General features: G+C 48.9%; 1 protein-coding gene across 2 annotated transcripts in view; it reads right to left on the bottom strand.

Moving 5' to 3' along the window:
* The window catches only part of NSD3 (nuclear receptor binding SET domain protein 3), a 1492250-nt gene that overhangs the window by 1144692 nt on the left and 323344 nt on the right, over positions 1–24214 (bottom strand). For both annotated transcript variants that reach the window (XM_085633955.1, XM_085633956.1), the window contains exon 6: positions 16536–16665. In XM_085633955.1, the coding sequence (XP_085490081.1) occupies positions 16536–16665 (130 nt within the window). The remainder of the gene's footprint in view (positions 1–16535; positions 16666–24214) is intronic.

Raw genomic sequence — 24214 nt, 5'->3', positions numbered from 1 at the left:
AGGTTTTGAACTCAAAGCCTGAAGCTCACTCATCCTCCTAGCCAAAGTGATAGCCACCAGAAAGACCATTTTGAAAGTCAGCATTTGCATAGGACAGATATGCATAGGTTCAAACGTGGAACCCATTAAAAATGTTAACACTAAATTCAAATCCCACTGGGACATAATAAAAGGAGTGGGCGGGAACATGTTCGTAAGCCCCTTAATGAACCTTAAAACAATTGGAGACTTAAAAAGAGACGGCTGATCAGGCAAACAAATAAATGCAGATAATGCCAACAAATATCCTTTAACAGTACACACACCACCACTGCAAAACCCTACTGGGCCAAATGAAGCGAAAAACAAAGAACATCAGAAAGATGAGCTTTCAAGGGATCAATAGACTTCTCTCCGCACCATTTAACACATTTTGACCACCTGTAGGTGTACATAGACTTGGTAGTGTCTCGCCTGGCCGATAATATAACATCCAACACGTCAGGTGGGAGAGAAAAATAATTCAGGTTGCCCCGTTCAATCTCCAGCCATGAAGGTGCAGGCTCTGGAGGTGGGGGTAAAGAACCTGCCCCTCCGACTGCGAGAGGAGATCTACCCTGAGAGGGAGACTGAGTGGAGGGTACGATGAGAGGTGAAGTAGATCTGTGTACCACACCCTTCTTGGCCAATCCGGGGCTATCAATATGAATTGGGCCCTGTCTTGGCGAATCTTCCTCAGAACCTGAGGAATCAAGGGTATGGGAGGGAACGCGTTAAGGAGTTGTGAACTCCAACTCAACTGAAACGCATCCCCAAATGCCCCCTGCGTCAGAAACTGGAGACTGCAGAACGACGGGCAGTGCACGTTCTCGAGAGTGGCAAACAGGTCCCCGCGTCCGGAAGATGTGTCGAACTACCTCCGGATGAAGCCTTCACTCGTGGTCGGCGGAGAACTGCCGACAGACTCTTGCACGCACGTTCAACACCCCGGCCAGATGATTTGCCGTCAAGCAAATCCGATGGTCCTGAGCCCAGGACCAAAGCCGTAATGCCTCCCTGCAGAGACGGTACGACCCTACTCCTCCCTGCTTGTTGACATACCACATCGCGGTAGTGTTGTCCGTCAGGACTTGAACCGACTGACCGCGAAGGGAAGGGAAAAAGGCCTTGAGCGCCAAACATATTGCCCGCATTTCCAGAAGATTGATATGAGACAATCTTTCTTCTGGAGACCAAAGACCCTTATTTTTTTTTTGTTTTTTTTTTAAAGCTTTATTTATAAAGTTCAAACATTACAGACAATTGCATTGTATTCATGAGCATAACAATCAGCACAGTATCCATGACATAATCCGGCACAGTTGCCGCTTTTTTTTTGTTTTGGCTCTTTGTCCCGTTTTTGTTTCCAGGTACAGCACATCAGTATATCCGACAGAGTCCAGCCCACGCCCCCGAGGGATACTTTAACGGTAACCTCCCCCGTCATCGCAGCCCCGTGCTAATGCAGTGTAAGCTATGCAGTGTCAAGTGGATCAGTTCCTACCCACACCTCCCTCCCCCCCCACCTCCCTGCCCAGACACACTCCCCTCTCCGCGCACCTCCGTGGTGCCACCTTGTGGATGTGCAAGTAAATAGCCCTTCAGTGGCCCCCAAATATCTCTGGGTTTAGAGGCACCTGGCAGCAGATCCGCATACGTGCCGAGCTGCTCCTGACAATCTATCAAATCACCCAACCACACTTTGAATTTCGGCGCTCTCACTCTGCCCCAGCGGCACGCCACTCGTCGCTTTGCCAGCAGCAGCGCCACATACTTGCGGTGCACAGCTTTCAATGGTTTGACATAGCCCAGTACTGCCAGCAGGGGCGTGGGTTCGATATGCTCGTTTATCGTCAAAGCTAAGGCCTCAAAAACCTCCTTCCAGTAAGCATGGACACCCGGACATTCCCAGGCCAAGAGTAGGAAATCCGCATTCGGTGCTCTGCACCTTTCACAGTTGTCCGCTATTCTCAACTTGTAGCGGCACAATCTGACCGTCGTGTAATATAGTCTATGCAAAAATTTATAAGGCACAATGCGCAGTCGGCTGTTAGCCGAAACCTGTTCCGTCTGCAACGCGCAGTACTCCCACTGCTCATCTGTCAGTGCGGTTTCTAACTGCGCATCCCACCCCACACGGGCCGGGGCGGCCGACATTTGCCTCTGTGTGTGAACAGTTTTGTATATTAACGAGACCAAGCGTTTCGCCGTCGCGCTCTTGAGTATTAATTGTAAGGGCGCAAGCTCAGGGGGCTCGTCCGGGAAGCCAGGGTTAAGAGATCGGACACCGTGCCGAAGGCGGATAGATAAAAACGCATCGAGCGGAGTACTCGGTAATTCCCGAAGCATGTGCTCCAACGTCCGAAATTGACCATTGTGGTAAAGATCCCCCCATGTTGTAATGTGCACTCGTTCCGCAAATCTGCGGAACACCGCTGACTGAAGCAGGGGCATTTTGGGGTGGTAGACGAGTGGCAACAACGAGGAGTAGAGCATAGGAGCGTCCAGCATGCCACAGATACGCTGCCACGCCGCCACGGTGCAGGCAATTGTCGTCGTCGGCAGCTGTCTCCCGCATGCACATCATACAGTGCTCCGTCTATCGGGATGGGATGAGCCAACCAGTGCTCCGCCGCGACTTGCGGCATATATCGCGGCTGGCGCACCCAGAAATATGCATAGTGTGCCTGTGCACTAAGATAGTATAATTCAAGACTGGGTACACCGAAGCCTCCCTGTGAGTACGGCCTAACCAGTACATCCCACTGTAGCCGTGAGTGTTTGCCCCCCCACACTAGGCGTAACAACTCAGATCTCAACATTTTAAAAAAGTGATTACCGGGATATAATGGTATATTTAGGAATAGATACAGCAGCTGGGGCAAAATCACCATTTTAATCAAGGATGCACGCCCCGCCATCGAGAGCGGGAGAGATATCCAACGAGTCACGCATTCCTCAATGCGCGTCAAAGTCGTGCCGTAATTGAGACGCATGAGCGCATCCCTGTCTCTCGAGACCGTAATGCCCAGGTATCGCACCTCATCCTCGCACCACTCCAGGGGATAGTCCATCGGGAATTGAGTCGCGCCGGGTGTCAAGGGGAAGACACAAGACTTACTCCAATTGATTTGGATCCCGGAGAGTCTCCCGAACACAATAAACTCGCGGAGGATCGGATTCAAGTTGATGTGTGGCTCTCGAACATACAAAGTGATGTCATCCGCGTACAGGGAGATTAATATGTGTCTCATGTTGCAGCGCAACGCCTTATCTCTGTGATGTTGTCGCAGTTTAGCCGCTAAAGGCTCAACTGCTAATGCAAAGAGTAAAGGGGACAGAGGGCACCCCTGTCGGGTGCCTCTCGTAACCGAGAAGGATCGAGACACGCGCCAATTGACGAGCACCTTAGCCATTGGCATGCAGTACAGCAACCTGATCCAAGAAAGGAAAAGAGGTGGAAAGCCCATACGTAACATCACCCCAAACATGTAGTCCCACACAAGGGAATCGAAAGCCTTCGTGGCATCCAGAAACACTGCGGCCAGAGGCAATTCAGGCGCAACATTGTTCAATACCGAAAAAAGGGTGCGTAGGTTATGAGAGGTTGCGCGGTCAGGCACAAACACAGATTGGTCAGGGAGAACCAGAGCCTCCATTAATAAGTTAAGCCGGTTGGCAATTAATTTGGCCAGTATTTTAACGTCGCAATTAAGGAGTGACAATGGGCGATATGAGTTGCACAAATGCGGCTCCTTCCCAGGTTTCAGTATGGAAATGATCAGGACCTCCCGCATAGACGGTGGGAGGTGCCCAACCTCCAGGGCGTCTTCATACACTTCGTGCAAAATGGGGGCCATTTGATCTATGTACAGTTTATAGAATACTACCGGTATGCCATCGGTGCCAGTGGCTTTTCCGGATTGAAGCTGCATTATGGCCTCCCGCACCTCATCCAATTGAAATGGGGTGCAAAGGAACTCCCGCTGCCCATCGCTCAGCCACCCGAGTGCCACGTCGGCCAGGTAACTATCCAGGTCTAGCTCGCCGACCCTCTGCGTGGTATACAGTTGCTCATAATGTGTGGCAAATGCATGGAGGATGTTAGCCGTGTCTCTGTAAACTTCCTCCCCTGGGCCCGCGAGTTCCAGCACTAGGGAGGAGTATTGTGGCTTCCGGATCACGTCCGCCAGCGCCCTGCCCGGCCTCTCTCCCTCCCCATACCGCCGAGCCGTCCAATATTTACCCCTAAAGCGCACCTCTCGTTGCGCCTCTGCCATATACTCAGTGAGTCTTTCTCGAAACTTGAGCCGGGTAGCCCCATCCGGGCACACGGCCAATCTCGTCTCCAAATCTTTCAGGTCATTATACAATTTATCCAGCCTCCTCAGTGTGCCAACGATATCTTTTAGCATACCCGCTCCCTTGGATATACAATATCCCCTGAGCGTGACCTTGAAGGCTTCCTAAACGGTCTCAACATGCTCGACCGATCCCTTATTTCGAACAAAAAAATCACTCACTTCCTCCCCTAACCCGTTCTGAAAAACCGGGTCCAGCAAAATAGAGGCACGCAGTCTCCAGCTATTGCGCGGGGGACCATAACCCGCCGATTCCAGGGTAAGTCGAACTGGGGCGTGGTCGGAATAGGTACGCGCCAGGTGCTGCACCCGTGCTATAGCGGGCCCCAGGCCACGGGACACGAAGACATAATCCAACCGCGCCCAGGACGCCGCTTGTGCCGTAAAATGTGTACCCTCCTTTGTGTGTGGGTGTAAGTGCCACCAAGCATCCAATAACTGATAAGTGCAGAGTATATCGTGGAGGGCCGCCCGGGCCCGGGTGTAATGATGCGAGGCAGGGTTGAATCTATCGTTCCCTGGGTCGCAGGTGACATTAAAATCCCCTCCCCAGATAACATGATTGGAGCCTACCGCAAATATCTTATTCCACAAAGCAGAATAAAAGTCGGGGGTATCCACATTGGGGCCATAACAGCAAGCCAGGGTGACAGAGTCAGAGCCCAGCCGGCCCCAGACTATGCAGTATCTCCCCTGCTCGTCCCAGGCAGCGCCCGCTGAAACGGGGTGCGTTTCTTTATGAGAATAGCGGTGCCCCGAGCATAAGTGGAGTAAGAGGAAAAGATTCGGTGTTCTGCCCATCTACTGGCGAATGTATTGGGGCTCCGGGGGCTAAAATGTGTCTCCTGTAGCATAGCAATATGTATCTGATGCTGGTCAAGATAGGCTAGTATCTGTCGTTTTTTGCAGGCATCTCCCAACCCCCTAATATTCCAAGTAATGATGTTCAGTTTGTCCACCTCCCCATCCGACATAAGTATACATGTTCAATAATAATCAACAAGGTTCGAGTCCACAAAGCAGCAACCGGAAACACATACAGTACCACAACGCAAGTTGTGCCATACTCTCGGGTCTGTCAGCAAGTACCGTGCTCAATATAACTGATCGCAATCTGTTCCCAATTGGACGGAACAAGCAAGTCTGATAATCACCCTGTGAACAACCTCCCCCCACCCACTGAAGCATCCCCAACTTGCCAGAAGTATTCACCCACCCTCTTATCCCTCCCCAACAATATACAGAACAACAAAAAAAAAAAAGCAAGAAACCCACAGAAAAAATCCAGTAAGGCAGTGACCAACCCGCATGGCCCAGCCCATGCAGTATGCCACCACAGGGGGTTACCCATGGGGGATCGCTTAGGTGGCTGCACTATCACTCCCCGCTCCGCCGGTCCACCGTGTATGGTAAGTCCCAGACACAGGCGGAGCCGAGAGTGCCCAGCCTGTCAAATACCATTCTTTAGAGTGATCAAGTAGGCGAACAGTACACAAGCCACCCAACAAATATCCACCCCACTTATTAACACCAGTTACCACACTGTCCGCAACCTAGTTCAATGCAGATAGTTCCTGAAACAGAAAAATCAGTAAATAGTAAAGGAAAGGAAGCAATAGTATAGTTACTGTGTGCCAGCATCCGCCCCCGATGGTGATGAGGGCCGCAATGCAGCAGCAGTGTCCGCTCCGCGTCCAGTCCGCTTCAGGTGCTTAAGAAAATCCTCCACCTGCTGTGGCGACGTAAAGAACCGCTGCTGGCCCTGATGAGTTACTCGAAGACGTGCAGGGTACAACAGCGCATAGTCTATTTGAGCCTGCCGCAGTTTGGACTTGACCGCCGTGAACTTGCGACGTTCCTCCTGAACCAGCGGAGTAAAATCCGGGTAGACTGTGAAAGTGTTGCCGTGATATGACAGTTGCTTTTTGCTTCTCGCTATCCGTAAAGTAGCATCACGGTCCCGGTAATTTAAGAGTCGCGCTATGATGGGGCGAGGCGCGCTCCCGGAAGGTGGCCGCGGGCCAAGTGCACGGTGCGCCCTCTTGACAATAAATTGCCCCGAGAGAGCATCCGCCCCGATAGAGGTCAACAACATCTTCTCCACATAGTCCTCCATCCTCCCCGTATTGGTGGACTCTGGAATACCTATTACGCGCATATTGTTGCGCCGGCTACGCGCCTCCAAGTCCTCATTCTTCGCAGCCACCAACTTCAGCAATTTCTCCATGCGGTTGACCTGCGTGGTGACCCGAGCAGAAGTGTCCTCAGTGTCCAAAATACGTCTCTCAGCTTCTTTGAGACAATCTTCGTGGCCGTCCAGCTTGTGTGTGATAGCATCTATGCGCGAGGACATCCCATCCATCTTGTCCGCTATAGTAGCGAAGCCCTGCCGGACCTCCAGTAGTATGCTCTGTACATCAGCAGCCGTGGCGGGCCCCTCACTCCGAGTCCCCCCCCTCAGAGCTCAGTTCCTGATCATCCTGCGAGGTGCGCATGTTTTTCTTGGGCGCAACAAAAGTCAGCTTGGGCTGTCTGGCATCCGACTTCCCCATGTCGTCACCACGATGTTGCTATCCCGTCCAAGCTGTCCCAGCCACCGTCGTGGCCGTCCTAGGGGGCCCGGACGCGGCCCACAAGTAGCACGCCCAGAGTCACCCAGGAGAAAGGTCATCTCGAACCTCTCAAAGCCCGCAGCGTCTCTTCCTAGCCCCGCAGGGTCACTCAGAGCAAGAAGCGCAAGGGTTTTACGAAGGGCCCATCAGTGTCTCAGGGGCCACGGCGCATCCTCCAACACAACGCTCCACAAGCAGCCTTCCGTCTCTCCAGCGGCCCGAAGGGGTCCAGGACTCACCTCGCACCAGATAGGAAGCACGCAGGCCCGCACCACAGACAGGAGCGACCCAGACAGTCGAAGCCGGACCCCCTCAATTCCACCTGCACGCTCCTCAGTCCTCGCAACGCCAAACAGGTCCAGGCAGCGCCCCAGGCAGCCCAACCACTGTCCGTCCCCGCGGGCTAAAGCAGCCGCTCCGCTGCTCAGCACACCTCACTGCTCCGCTTGCGGTAGGCAGCGTCTTCGCCGGTACTTCGCCAGCAGGGCAACGCTTCTCCCCGCAGCTGTCTCCCTCGAACCCCCAGTCAGGGTCCCGGCAGGCCGCATTCCAGCACACGCTACACCAGGAGGCAGGGGGCCAGGTTCATCCGCGGTGATCCCGGCTCCCGACTCGCACTCAGGCGCCACGTGCACAGCACCGGTCTCGCGTACTCTCGCAGGCCGAGAGAGGGCTCCGCATCTATTTACTCTCCAGTCCGGTTCAAAGTTTGCCGCAGTATAACTCGGGCAGCACTGCTCCAATTAAGTCGCTTTCCTCACCGAGGCTGCAGCAGTGGATGCGCACCCCACAGCCACCTTTTTGTTCCGTTTCACCACTCCAAGAAGGATAATTAAGCGGAGAATGCGCTGGGCTGCAGGAGCCTCACAGTAGTGCGGCCATTCTGCTCGTGCGCCACCTAGCGCCCCCCGGAGACCAAAGACCCTTGATCTCCAGATCACCCAGATGAGCACCCCACCCTAGGGTAGAGACATCGGTTATCACTGTGGCCACCGATGGAGGAAGATGAAAGGGCTTTCCTTGAGACAGATTGCCCTCCACGCTCCACCAAGACAGATCCGCTGCAGCTTCGCTGGAGACCCTGACAGACTCCCTGAGATCTCCGTTGTGCTGATACCACTGCCTGAGGAGGGACCTCTGGAGGGCCCTCATGTGCCAGCATGCATGGTTGACCAACAGAATGCAGGAGGCGAACAGACCGAGCAGGCGAAGGACCTTCACAACTGGAACAACCGCTCCATTGTGAAACAAAGGGATCATTTCCTGAATGTCGAGAATCCTTTGAGGAGGAGGAAAAGCTCGACACACAGTGGTATCCAGTACCGCCCCTATGAACAGGTTGCGCTGAGAGGGAACTAGGCGAGACTTGGGTACATTTATCGAAAAACCCAAATTGAACAACAGCTGAGCTGGTACCCGCAGATGATGAAGCACCATCTCTGGTGACTGCCTTCAGAAGCCAGTCGTCCAGGTAGAGGAAAACCGGAATCTCCGACCTCCTGAGATGGGCAGCCACCACCGCCATCACCTTGATGAAGACTCGAGGTGCAGTAGTAAGACCAAACAGAAGAACTGCAAACTGGTAGTGTTGCGACCCAACCGTAAAACGGAGATACTTCCTGTGCGACTTCAGGATGGGATTTGAAAATATGCATCCTGTAAGTCGAGGGACACCATCCAGTCCTCATGTTGCAGTACTTGAAGAACCTGCGCTAGGGTGAGCATCTTGAATCTTTCCTGCTTGGGATATAGATTCAAAATTCGGAGATCCAGGATCGGACGTAACCTGCCATCCTTTTTGGGAATCAGAAAATACCGGAGTAGCATCCCTGACACCTTTCCTGCTCCGGAACCACCTCTATCGCACCTTTTTGTAACAGGGCAATAACCTCCTTATGGAGGAGAAGTAAATGATCCTCCGTGCAAAATTCTTGGCAAGGAGGAGGGAATTCCCTGAAGGGAAGGGCGTACCCATTTTCTACGAGATCTAGAACCCAAAGGTCCGAATTGATTGATTTCCAATCTCGTAGAAAATGGGTAAGCCGACCTCCCACAAGACCTAGATGACACAGGTGGTGATGATGATACAGGTGATACAGGTGGTGATGATGATACAGGTGATACAGGTGGTGATGATGATACAGGTGATACAGGTGATGATGATGATACAGGTGATACAGGTGATACAGGTGATGATGATACAGGTGATACAGGTGATACAGGTGATACAGGTGATACAGGTGATACAGATACAGGTGATACAGGTGATACAGATACAGGTGATACAGGTGATACAGATACAGGTGATACAGATACAGATGATGATGATACAGATGATGATGATACAGATGATGATGATACAGATGATGATGATACTGATGATACAGATGATGATGATACTGATGATACAGATGATGATGATACTGATGATACAGATGATGATGATACTGATGATACAGATGATGATGATACTGATGATACAGATGATGATGATACTGATGATACTGATGATACAGATGATGATGATGATACAGATGATGATACTGATGATACAGATGATACTGATGATGATGATGATACTGATGATACAGATGATGATGATACTGATGATACAGATGATGATACTGATGATACAGATGATGATACTGATGATACAGATGATGATGATACTGATGATACAGATGATGATGATACTGATGATACAGATGATGATGATACAGATGATACAGATGATGATGATACTGATGATACAGATGATGATGATACTGATGATACTGATGATACTGATGATACTGATGATGATGATGATACTGATACTACTGATGATACTGATGATGATGATACTGATGATGATGATGATACAGATGATGATGATGATACAGATGATGATGATGATACAGATGATGATGATGATACAGATGATGATGATGATACAGATGATGATACTGATGATACAGATGATACTGATGATGATGATACTGATGATACAGATGATACTGATGATGATACTGATGATACAGATGATACTGATGATGATGATACTGATGATACAGATGATGATGATACTGATGATACAGATGACACAGATGATGATGATACTGATGATACTGATGATACAGATGATGATGATACTGATGATACTGATGATACTGATGATGATGATACAGATGATGATGATACAGATGATGATGATACAGATGATGATGATACAGATGATGATGATACAGATGATGATACTGATGATGATGATACTGATGATGATGATACAGATGATGATGATACAGATGATGATACAGATGATGATGATACAGATGATGATACTGATGATGATGATACAGATGATGATGATACAGATGATGATGATACAGATGATGATGATACAGATGATGATGATACTGATGATACAGATTATGATGATACTGATGATACAGATGATGATACAGATGATGATGATACAGATGATGATACAGATGATGATGATACAGATGATGATGATACAGATGATGATGATACTGATGATACAGATGATGATGATACTGATGATACAGATGATGATGATACTGATGATACAGATGATGATGATACTGATGATGATGATGATACTGATGATGATGATACTGATGATACTGATGATACTGATGATGATGATACAGATGATGATGATACAGATGATGATGATACAGATGATGATACTGATGATACAGATGATGATGATACTGATGATACAGATGATGATGATACTGATGATACTGATGATACAGATGATGATGATACAGATGATGATGGTACAGATGATGATGGTACAGATGATGATGATACAGATGATGATGATACAGATGATGATGATACTGATGATACAGATGATGATGATACTGATGATACAGATGATGATGAAACTGATGATACAGATGATGATGATACTGATGATACAGATGATGATGATACTGATGATGATGATACAGATGATGATGATACAGATGATGATGATACAGATGATGATGATACAGATGATGATGATACAGATGATGATGATACAGATGATGATGATACAGATGATGATGATACTGATGATACAGATGATGATGATACAGATGATGATACAGATGATGATGATACAGATGATGATACAGATGATGATGATGATACAGATGATGATGATGATACAGATGATGATGATGATACAGATGATGATGATACTGATGATGATGATGATACTGATGATGATGATGATACTGATGATGATGATGATACTGATGATGATGATGATACTGATGATGATGATGATACTGATGATGATGATGATGATGATGATGATGATGATGATGATGATGGAAGAGGAGGAAGAATGACGCCCGGCTCCACATTGGCGACCACTGCCTTTACCCCTTTAGGACTTATACAAGGGGTTTTGTTGTTGCTGCTGTTGAGGCTGTCTGAAACTCCGAAAGGAAGACTTACCGAAGCCTCTGTACCTTTTATAACCATAACCTCTCTTCTGTGTTTGCAGACCCAAAGATTTTGCTGTGGCCTTACTGTCCTTAAATCTTTGCAAAGCTGAATCTGCCTTCTCTCCAAAAAGTCTAGATCCATCAAAAGGTAGATCAAGAAGAGAAGCTTGGACGTCGGAAAAGAACCCAGAAGACCTCAACCACGCATGTCTTCTTGTTGCAATAGACGAACCCATCACTCTGGCAACAGAATCCGCCGTGTCCAGGCGGCCGGACTGGATAACCTGGCGAGCTGTAGCCTGAGAGTCCGCCAACCCCTCACTGAGATTACCTCTGTCCTCCTCAGATAGCTTAGGAAGAAGCTGTTTCGCAGAGTCCATTAAGGCATGAATATATCTACCCAGGAGACAGGTGGCGTTGGTAGATTTCAGTGCCATGCTGGCTAAAGAAAATACCTTTTTCACAGACTGTTCCAGCTTTCTGGAATCTCTGTCGGCAGGAGCTTGTGGAAAAGCCCCTGTGGACTGCTTCGAACAAGAAGCCTGAACCACCAAGCTCTCAGGAGAGGGGTGGGATGAAAGGAACACTGGATTGCCAGGAGCTGGCCTATATGTTCTGGACACAGACCTCAAAACAACAGGAGCAGAAAGAGGGTTGCACCAAACATCCAGTATGGGCTCGGTCAGAGAATCATTAAAGGGCAAGAGTGGTTCGACCACCGAGGACGGTCAATGGAGCACCTCCGTAAGTAGATTAGGCTTATACTCAGCCATAGGAAGCTGCAAATCTAAAAGTTCGGCCGCCTTCCTAATTACAGAATGTTAGGGAGCAACCTCCTTCGAGGGGGAAGCCATTTGAGAAACAAAGTCCCACTCCGGAGAAGCATCAAGTCCACTTGCCTCACACAAGTCCTCAAACACATCCTCTGTATCATACACTTCTGCTGCCTCCTTCTCTTCCCGGTACTGCTCCTCCTCCAACAACCTCTGCGCCTCTCTCGTAGAATGCAGGCAAGGGTCCAAAACGTAGTGCGCCTCAACAGGCAAGGGTCCTAAACGTAGTGCGCCTCACTACGTTTTGGGCCCTTGCCCGTGGCGGGTACTTGGGGCTCCCACACGAGTGAGGCACCGTTTTTATCGGGAGACCCGGGGGAACGCTGGGTGGTAGGAAATTTGTGTCAGCCCGGTGATGCCACAACTTTCCCACACAAAAATGTGTGAAAAAGGTGATTTTTTCAGCTAAATTTGAGGTTTGCAGGGCATTCTGGGTAAGGAAACTTTGGGGGATCCACGCAAGCCATACCTCCCTGGAATGCCCCGGGTGTCTAGTTTTCAGAAATGTGTGGGTTTGGTAGGTTCCCCTAGGTGGCCGCCGAGCACCGGGCCAAAAACCCAGGTGACCACCCTTGCAAAACCAGGTCGTTTTGAGGTAGGCAATTTTCATGTCGCCTCAATACGTTTTGGGCCCTTGCCTGTTGCGGGTACTTGGGCCTCCCACACGAGTGAGGCACCGTTTTTATCGGGAGACCCGGGGGAACGCTGGGTGGTAGGAAATTTGTGTCAGCCCGGTGATGCCACAACTTTCCCACACAAAAAAGTGTGAAAAATGTGTTTTTTTCAGCTAAATTTGAGGTTTGCAGGGCATTCTGGGTAAGGAAACGTAGGGGGATCGACACAAGCCATACCTCCCTGGAATCCCCCGGGTGTCTAGTTTTCAGAAATGTGTGGGTTTGGTAGGTTTCCCTAGGTGCCGGCAGAGCTAGGGTTCAAAAACTACAGCTAGGCACTTTGCCAAAAAAGGTTCATTTTTCACTGCGAAATTGAGGTGTGTCCACGATGCGTTTTGCGCAGTTTCCTGACGCGGGCACTAGGCCGACCCACACAAGTGAGGTACCATTTTTCTCGGAAGACTTTGGGGAATGCGGGGTGGGTGGAAATTTGTGGATCCACGCAGATTCCAGAACTTTCCACCAGAGAAATGTGGAGAAAATGTGTTTTTTTGGCAATTTTTTTAGGTTTACAAGGGATTCTGGGTAACATAACCTGGTGGGAGGCAGCCAAGTCACCCCATCCTGGATTCCCCTGGGTGTCTAGTTTTCAAAAATGTATAGGTTTGCTAGGTTTCCATAGGTGACGGCAGAGCTATGGTTCAAAAACTACAGCTAGGCACTTTGCCAAAAAAGGGTCATTTTTCGCTACGAAATTGAGGTGTGTCCACCTTACGTTTTGCGCCGTTTCCTGTCGCGGGCACTAGGCTGACCCACACAAGTGAGGTAGCATTTTTCTCGGAAGACTTTGGGGAACGCGGGGTGGGTGGAAATTTGTGGATCCACGCAGATTCCAGAACTTTCCACCAGAGAAATGTGGAGGAAAGGTGTTTTTTTTGGCAATTTTTTAGGTTTGCAAGGGATTCTGGGTAACAGAACCTGGTGGGAGCCAGTCAAGTCATCCCATCCTGGATTCCCCTGGGTGTCTAGTTTTCAAAAATGTATAGGTTTGCTAGGTTTCCCTAGGTGCCGGCAGAGCTAGGGTTACAAAACTACAGCTAGGCACTTTGCTAAAAAAGGGTAATTTTGCAATGTGAAAATGTGGTGTGTTCACATTGGGTTTTGAGCCAATTCCTGTCGTAGGGACTATGCCTACCCCTACAAGTGAGGTACCATTTTTATCGTGAGACTTAGGGTAATTCAGATTTGTAAAGGAACTGCTATTACCTATTGACTTTCGATGCATTTCTGCCTTCCAAATGAAAGACATTGTGTAAAAAAGAAGTCATTCTAAAAAATGACTGATAATTCTCATGCTAGTATGAGTATCCCAATTTCGGAAATGTGCAACTATCTACTGTTTCTAAACTCTATATTTTGTTCCCATTTCAGAAATACATAGGTGTCTTTCATACCGATTTTTCCATGTACACATTTTTACAGAATAATTACTATATACCCGGTACATAATAAAAAACCATTGCAAGTTGCTGCTCAGTTTTTGGCTCTGGGTTCGTCGGGTTCTTGGTGAACCTACAAGTCCTATATATCCCCACAACCAGTAATGTCCAGCGAATGTAACGGTATATTGCTTTGAAAGAGCTGTCAAAATTAGAAGAAGTTACAGGTGAAAACGCTGACACAAAAGGCGCTTTTTTTGCAACAAATTTTCAATTTATCCTATATTTAACTGTTAGTTTCTATAAAGAAACCTTGATGGATCTACACAAATGACCCCTTGCTGAATTCAGAATTTTGTCTACTTCTCTAAAATGTATAGCTTTTCAGGATCCATTATTGCTTTTGTACCCATTTCTACCATTAACTGGAAGGAGGTTGAAAGCACAAAAAATAGCAAAAATAGGCTATGTCCCAGAAAAATGGCAAAATTGTGTAAACATTTTTGGGTTTCTGACAAAAGTCTGGTATCCCCTAAAAGCTGGGAAAATGGTGATTTCAGCCCCACAACCCCTTTTTTGATAAAATGTGCAGGGAAAAACCCAGATGCTTTCATTTGCAGCCTGTTTTTCCCATTTTCCCCCCAAAAACCTAAATTTTGCTGTATTTTGGCTCATTTCTGTGACCCCTCCAGGGGACTCCACAAACCCTGAGCACCTTCAGAATCCCCATGATGTTGGAAGAAAAGGACGCAAATTTGGCGTGGATACCTTATGTGGTCAAAAAGTTACAGGGGCCTCAGCGCGCACTACCCCAAATAGCCAAAAAAGGGCGTGGCATAGGAGGGGAAAAGGCCTGGCAGCGAAGGGGTTAAGGTTATGACTCCACTCTTTTTGCAAATCGCTGCAGAACAGGCAACATCCGGGAATTGGTGACTTTTAAATTTTAGGGATTGTGTGTCGTCAAGCTTGGTTTCTTGTAAGAGGAAAACATCACCGTTTTGTTTGTTGAGGTATTCAAGGATCTTCCTTCTCTATACTGGATGATTGATCCCTTTCACATTGAAGGATACTATTTTAATGGATTGGTTTGTTCCGGTCATTGTTGTGTTGTGTCTGGTGGTGGTGAGTGATCTTTTTGACTTCACCTGTTTGGTGAGTATCACTCGTGAACTATCACTCCGGGTCAATAGTGTTTTGGATGTGGCAGGCGATAAAATGTGATTCTTCCCTCTAGATATGACATTTAGAACGAACAATCAGAGTATGAAGAGTACAGTGCAAGAGCGCATAAGAAAAATTTACTGCAATCCCAATGAGCCCCAACCCTTACAAAACCCCTCTCCCACCCACCTCCCACAAACAAACATGAAAGTTTTTTAACTACTCTTGGTCCAGCAACTAGTTGGTAATAGTACGCAGGACCACTGGAATTATGAACTTTTGTGCCGGTGGCGTTTTCCGCATATATACGGATTTTCCACATTAAACATCTGCTGCATAATCTGCAGAATTTAACAAAAAAAATTATAGCTCAAATTAATCAAAAGTTACTAAAATCTCAATGATGTGTGCTGCCACACAATGGAAGGCCCTTAATAAAAGGTGGAATGGTCACCTTTCTGTTGCTTATTGCTGTATTTGTCAATCTGGTAAATACGATAAAACCTTTGCCCAAACAGCGATAACGGGCCAAAATGACAAAATAAATACCATCACAAAATGTGTTTCATTGCAACGCATAATTTGGCTTTTCTTGCAATACAATTTGGTCTTTATCTGCCACATAATTCCAGTGTCATGTTAGTACGTGAAAACGGATTCATTTTGCAAGATTCCCCATCAGCACTGAAGAAAATGCCAATACATCACACAACTGAAGAGATTCTAGTGCCTGAGGCACTAAAATGGGCAAAAATTAATACATTTCCATTGGTGAAAAAGGTACAAGTGAGCACAGAGTAAAGGGAAGTCTATACAATAACATTTATGCATATGGAACACATCAAGATTTCTCTTTTACAATACTAGACTAGATGTTGAAGTCACCGGACAATAGAATAAGATCCACAAATAAGGCATGAAGGCTAAAAGGAGGAAAACACACTAAACCACCCAAATTCACCATCTTAGTTTTTACATTTTCTACTGTTTGGACATTGATGTACCGCTTTTAATTCACACGCTGAATATAATTTTTTTAAAGCGCCTACCTGTGGACCCTGATGTAGTTTCAGGTGAAGAATCATACTGCGATGTTGCTTTTTCAGACTTTAGGCTCTGTGTAGTAATGATAACCTTCTCTTGTCCCTTGACCAATATTTCTGTTTTGTTGCCCACTCCCTTTAAAAGAAAGCAAATACAGTTTAAAGTTAATGCACAAGTTACTACTTGTGTAACGATATATCTGTAAGAGACATTAGTTAGTGATAGATTCCATACCTTAGAATATCCCCAGGCGTCTGACTGGATCCGGAAAGTTTTGTTAAAAGTACCCCTGTGCGTCAGTAGGTGGCGTCGTGCGGCTCCGCGTCTGTCGCAGGCGTCGTAAGCGCCAAGATGACGTCACGGAGACTACTTAGGCGCCACCCATGCACGCTGACATCCGTTCTGTACACGACTTTCCGCGCCAGGAACGCAGAGCCATGTAAGAAACTGACCATTGGTGCCAAGAAACTAGGGCCCTGAAGGGGATGACCTTAACCCTAGAAATCAGTTCGCAGAACGGGGAGGATGGGTGGGGCGGCAAGGAATCTATCACTAACTAATGTCTCTTACAGATATATCGTTAAACAAGTAGTAACTTGTGCATCTGAAAGAGACACGTTAGTGATAGATTCCTTACCTTACAATAGATACCCCAGCAATACCAACCCCGGAGGTGGGTCTGCGAATAGATTACACCAGAAAGTCACGGAGAACAGAACGGCCAAAGAATCAGTCTCTCCCTACCTGACTGTCAAGGCAGTAATGCTTGGTAAACGTGTGCAGCAAGCCCCACGTAGCTGCCCGACAAATATCCTGCAAAGGGACACCGTGTCCCATGGCAGTAGTGGCTGCCGTCGCCCTGGTAGAATGGGCACGCAGCCCCACAGGAGGTTGGTTCTTAGCCAACTAGTAACAGGCCTTGATGCAGAGAACGACCCACCGAGAGATGGTCCGCTTGTGCACAGCCCGACTTCTTTTGGCACCCACGTAGCCAACAAAGAGCTGGTTATCCACCCGGAACTGGCGTGTGTGCTGCAGGTAGAACGAGAGCGCATGTTTTGGATCCAGACGGTGGAGCCTCTCCCTCTTTCGAAGGATGCGGATGCGGAAAGAAGGTGGGCAAAGTGAGGGTCTGCCCAATGTGGAAGGGCGTGACTACCTTTGGCAAGAAAGGACGGGTCCTTAAAACCACCTTGTCCGGATGAACAGAAAGGAAAGGAGGTTTGGAAGAAAAAGCCTGGAGCTCACTCACTCTTCTGGCAGAGGTGACAGCTACCAGAAGGCCGGCTTGAGAGTGAGAAGACGCAAAGGACAGGTATGAAGGGGCTCAAAGGGAATGCACATTAGATATGTCAAGACAAGGTTCAAGTCCTACTGAGGCATTATGAACGGCACAGGAGGAAACGGTTAACAACCGGAGACTTAAAAAGAGAAGGCTGATCTGGAAGCCGTAAAAAAGCGGAGATGGCCGAAAGATAACCTTTGATAGTGCCCAGAGCAGAGCTGTGCTGGGCTAAAGAAAGAAGGAACAGAAGGACTTCAGAAAGAGGAGCAGAGAGGGGATCCACTGCCTTAGCTGTGCACCATGCCACAAACTTGTTCCACCTGCAGGCGTATACCGTTTAACTGGAGGGATGCCTGGCTGCCAGAATCACATCACAGACATCGGGAGGAAGATCGAAGGCTGTCAATTGCCGCCGCTCAATTTCCACGCATGGAGGGGGAGGCTGGACAGGTTCGGGTGGAGGACCGTCCCCTGCTGCTGCAACAGAAGATCCTCCCGAAGAGGCAGACTAATCGGGAGGTCGATCGCCATGCTGAGTAGCTCGGGATACCAGTATCTTCGTGCCCAATCCGGAGCCACAAGGATGACTTGGGCCCGGTCGCACCGAATCTTCTTCAGCACTCTGGGCAATAGTGGCATAGGCGGAAAGGCGTACAACAGACCGCAACTAAACTCGCGACGAAAAGCGTCGCAGAGCGAGCGCCGCCTTGGAAATTCCAACGCACAGAACTGATGACATTGCGCGTTCTCTTCGGTGGCGAATATATCTAACCAAGGCTCTCCCCACTGCTGAAAGAGACCTTGCACAACGTCCGAATTCAGACGCCATTTGTGATCCATCAAGCACCAGCGGCTGAGTTCGCCCGCCCCGGCGTTCACAAAACCTGCCAGGTGTTGAACCACCAACGTGATGTCTTGATGTTCCAGCCACATCCAGAGGCGCATAGCCTCCCGACATAGGGTCCAGGACCCCACCCCGCCCTGTTTGTTGCAATACCACATGGCGGTGGTGTTGTCCATGAACACCTGCACCACACTTCCCCGGACAGAGGGAAGGAATGCCTCAAGTGCAAGTCGGATCGCCAGAAGCTCCAAAAGGTTGATATGGAGCCGGGACTCCGCCGGAGACCAGAGTCCTCTGATCTCCGCCTCCCCCAAGTGGCCTCCTCATCCCAGGAGGGACGCATCAGTCACCACTGTGTGCTCCAGTTGGGGAAGGGAGAAGGATCTGCCATTGACCCAATTGCGATTTGTGAGCCACCACTGCAATTGTAGTGCAGTGCCCTCAGATCTGGACATGATCGGACAGGTTGCTGTGATGCTGCGCCCACTGGAACTTCAGGTCCCACTGCAGAGCCAGCATATGCCACCTGGCATGTGTCACCAGTAGGATGCAGGAGGCCATCAGGCCCAGGAGCTGGAGGGTCATCCTGACTGAAACCCAGGAAAGAGGCTGAAAGATCGGAATCATAGCCTGAATATCACAGACTCGCTGCTCGGAAGGATAAACCCGAAACCGCGTCGAATCCAGAACCGCTTCGATGAAGGGAAGCTTCTGAGAGGCACTCAGGTGCGACTTCGGCACGTTGATGGAGATCCCCAGCAAATGCAGGAGGTCGGCCGTAGTCTGAAGGTGGTTGACTACTGCCTGGGGCGAGCCCGCCTTCAGCAACCAGTCGTCGAGGTAAGGGAAGACTGACAACCCTGATCTGCGCAAGTGAGCTGCGACCACCGCCATCACCTTCGCGAACACTTGAGGGGCCCTGGTAAGGCTGAAAGGGAGCACAGCAAACTGAAAATGCGGTGGGCCGGCAGGACGGGGATGTGAAAATATGCGTCCTGCAAGTCCAACGCTACCATCCAGTCTCCAGGGTCGATGACAGCCAAGACCTGAGCCAGAGTCAGCATTTTGAACTTCTCCTTCCGGAGGAAGCAGTTGACGTTCCGGAGGTCCGAGATGGGATGCAGACCCCCTTTGTCCTTCTTGGGGACCAGAAAGTAGTGGGAATAACAACCACTCCCTACTTCCAGCCCAGGAATGCACTCGATGGCCCCCTTGGCCAAGAGGGCCATAACAGAGTTGCCAAGTGTTCCCCCGACAAGCGGTGTTACTCAGGTGGCATGGCTGGAGGGGAGGACTGAAAGGGAAGGGAGTAACCCTTGCGGATGATCTGCTGCACCCACTCGTCCGATGTATAGCGTGCCAGTGGGGGGAGGTCATGGCGGATCCTGCCACCCACTGGCATGGGGTGCTCCACAAAGCATGGATTAGGAAGGTTTGGAGGTAGAAGCAGCGGGGCGGAGGGTGGACTGACCCCCACACTGATTCCCGCAGCGAGTCTGGTTCTGCACAGGCTTGCTGAAGGAACGTGCCTGGGCGCCTCTGCCGTGGCCACGAAAGGAACGAAAACCAGGAGTGGCCGGGCTTTTCGTTGAAAGACTTAAGGACTTGGCCGTGGCCCGCAAGTCCTTAAAATGCTCCAGTGCACTGTCTGCCTTATCGCCAAACAGACGAGTACCATCAAAGGGCATATCCAAGAGCAAGCTTTGGACATCTGGCGAGAACCCGGTAGATCTCAGCCAGGCGTGGCGACGAAGCGCCACAGTCGTAGAGATCGCTCTACCCAGCGAGTCCACGGTGTCCAACCCACACAGAATGGCGAACTTAGTCACATCCTTACCCTCAGCAATAGCTTGGGTCTCCTCAGGACACTGAGGCAACACCTGTGCAACTGTATCCCACACCGCGTGGGAATAGCAGCCCAATAGCCATGCAGTGTTCACCGACGCGCAGCCCCAAGCTGGCGGAAGAGAACCGCTTACCGAACTGCCCCAGCTTCTTAGAGTCCTTGTCCGGCGGAGCCGTAGGAAAGGCACTCTGCGACGTCGAGGCTTGGATGACCAGGCTCTCAGGCGTAGGATGAGTGGTCAGAAAAGCGGTGTCACCAGGCGCCGGGCGGTGATGCCTAGCGACATTCTTATCCACAAGGGCCCCTGTGGCCGGCCGCGACCAAGTGCCCAACAAGACGTCAGTGAGGGTGTCATTAAATGGTAGCAGAGGCTCCGACGACATGGACGCCGTCTGGAGCACTTCAGTGAGGAGATTAAGGACCTCAGCAGCTCGAAAGAGCACCATCGTGTAGGAGGCGCCCTCCTCCATGGTAGGTGGGGGAGAGGCAAACCCCGGGTCAGAGGAGATGTCGAGGTCAACGGCATCCTCCAAGTCGTCCACCCAGTCCTGCTCGGAGTCACACTGACGGGGAGGAGGGTCCTCGGACCCCTCCCAGTCGTTCTCCACCTCCGCCGCATGGGGAACAGACCGCGGTGGCAGAGCAGGAACAAACTGCGTCAGGAACAGCGCCGAGAACGGCGCCGACCGGGGCCAAGCCGGTGCCGCATCCCAATGCGGACCCCAGGCAGGAACAAAATGGTCCTGGAACCTGGGCAAAGGCGGGACAAATGGCACCCACTGCAGCGGCGGAGCCGAGGTTGGAGCTGGGGCCGGAGCCAGCAGAGCTGGACCTTGTGGCGCCGTGGCTGGAGCCAACGGCGCAGGATCCTGTGGTGCCGAAGCTGGATCAGCGGGCGGCCCAACAGGATCCGGACATGGGAACCGAAGGCACACCCGCGGGAGCTCGAGGCCTAAAGAGGCGGATCCATGTTAGCAAGAAACTCTTGCACCTGTGCGGGAGTCGCCGACGGACCCGGGTAAGATGAGTAGGCTGCGGGACTCCTGGGCTCCGAAGGAGCCGCAGAGGCAGAACCCCTGTCCCCCTCGTCCGCATCCGGGGACCAACGGGGGGACGTCGGAGAGCAAACACGCTTCTTCGACTTCTTTTTGTGTCGTCTTAACCGAATCCGAGGGTGAAGACTTGGAGCCCGAGGAGCGACGACTCGGCCCCGCGAGCGTTCCCTGGAACGGCCCCTGGACCGGGAACGGCGCTGGGATGAGTGCCGGACCTCCAGCAGCTTCCAGCGCCGCTCCCTCAAGGCCTTTGGGGCCATGGCCCGACAGTCCCGGGAGTCGTGGCCGGTCTCCAGGCAGTAGAGGCAGACATCGTGGGGGTCCGCCACCAACATATTGCGACGGCAGGTCCCACAAGATTTAAATCCGGGCATCCCTACGTGCACCAAGGAAACCAAAATTGTACAGGAGACAAAAGTCTCAAAAAGGTTAGTCAAAAAGTGACTAAGGTACGTGCTCTAACCGGATCTGCGTTTTCTGGCGCGGAAAAAGAAAACTGTCGTCAGCGCGCATGGGTGGCACCTAAGTAGTCTCCGTAACCTCATCTCGGCGATTACGACGCCAGCGACGGACGTGAGCCACACGACGCCACCTACTGACGCGCAGGGGTACTGCTAGCAAAACTTTCCGGATCCAGTCTGACGCCTGGGGATATCCTAAGGTAAGGAATCTATCACTAACGTGTCTCTTTCAGATAGCTAAAATTAGTAGACAAACTACAATACTATGGCTGTATCATGAAGTGCTGCAAGGGCTCAGCACGGAGTTGAAGAAAACAAGTTACTTACCTGTAACTACAGTTATCCAGTATTGGTATCTTTCATAGATTCACATGCCTGAATCATTCCCCGTCGCCGAGGCGGGAGTCTCACGGTCAATACAAAAGTAGTGCCAAGAGTAAATAATAGTAGTAGGCTAAAAGAAAAAGCCTAAGGCCCAAGTCTTAGTAGCCTATCTACATCATTATAGAAAAAATAACCAAAGATTGGTCCCAGCCAATCAGCTGCCAGCACCCTCCAGAACCTTCCCAGCAGAGGCAGTTCTCCTCAGATTTTCCGAGCACAAGTGAGAAGTACGTATACCAGATATAGAGAACTGACTAGCCGGGGAGGAGGGTGGGTGCATGTGAATCTATGAAAGATACCAATACTGGATAACTGTAGTTACAGGTAAGTAACTTGTTTTCTTATCCAGTATTGGGGTATCTTTCATAGATTCACATGCCTGAATCAGAGTAGTAAGCAGTATAACCATATACTGTCGTTTGCGGATGGTGGGAGACACTGGTTCATAAACTCCAAAATAGCATCCTCAGTGCTTGAAAAAACACATCTTTCTTTCTTTTTTTTTTAAAAAGAGTAGTCTTAAAGGAAACCAAGCTATATCCAAGTATTAGCTAATATATATATATATATATATATATATATATATATATATATATATATATATATATATATATATATATTCCCAGAAAAAACCATAGGTTTCAGGCACGTTATAGTTAGGAATTAGCATTTAAAAAACCTCAGAAATTCAATGAAAAAACTATAGGTTTCAGGGGTGTTATAGTTAGCTGGACTTTTCACTTGTACAAAACCATTGAAATTCCCCCGTTATAGTTAGTTCAGCTAACTATAACTCGCGCGCCCGCAATGCACTGCTGATGACGTCACATATTACATCACTCATGACATGGTCAGTGACATCACTCATGACATCACTGATGACATCTCAAATGACATCACTGATGACATCATCCAGTGAATGTGTGTTTTTCTGAAAATTAAATATGTTTTATATATGTATATCTCAAGGTCGATGGAAGAATAAATGGGTATATAAGTGTCTAAATGGATGATTTGTTTGTATAACTGACTTATTAAGTGTATCTTAGTGAATACATGGCTTAGTGAGTAATGTTTAAATATGTAAATATCTGTATCAGTCTCTCACTTTGTGTATAAGTGGCTGCATGGGTTGGTGAGTAGCTACATGGGTGTCTATATAGGGTATTAGTTGTTTTTTTGAGTATCAGTCTGAGTGTCTGCATGGTTCGGTGGGGGTATTACGTAGTGCATAGGTGCATGAATGAGTGACTCACTGTTTGTATATGTTGAAGACAGCATGTGTGCAGGACTGTATGGGTGTATGGGTGTGTTAGTGAGTGAATGACTGTCTCAATAGTGTCTTTATGAGTAACTACATATGTTTTAAACTAGTATATGTAACTATTGGTGTATATAAGTGAGTATATGTGAGAGTGAGAGATTGAAAGAGTTCCTGTATGAATAATTATGTGTTTCTATAAGTGATTGTTTAAAAGACTAAGTGTGTGTACGTTTCCGTAGAAGTAAGTGTGGTGGTGTGTGTATAACTGTATAACTGTATATGCAAGTAAATGTATGTTTGATTCTTTATTAGTGACTATGTGTGTGAGTAACTCTATGGATGAGTGGCATTGTGCAACAGGATGTATAGGTGTATGAGTACATATGATGAGTGAGTACATGTATGAGTGACTGTATAGGACTGTTGGTGAATGAGTGGATGTGTATGTGGATCTTAGAATTACTGAAGAGGTTGTTGTAACTGGTATTGGTATGTCCATTGTCTTGAAAATTTTAGTCTCTATTTTTAAATGTGTGTATCAAAGG

The sequence above is a fragment of the Triturus cristatus genome, chromosome 11, assembly GCF_964204655.1.
Source record: "Triturus cristatus chromosome 11, aTriCri1.1, whole genome shotgun sequence".
NCBI lineage: Eukaryota > Metazoa > Chordata > Amphibia > Caudata > Salamandridae > Triturus > Triturus cristatus.
This window is presented reverse-complemented; position numbering and strand designations above follow the sequence as displayed.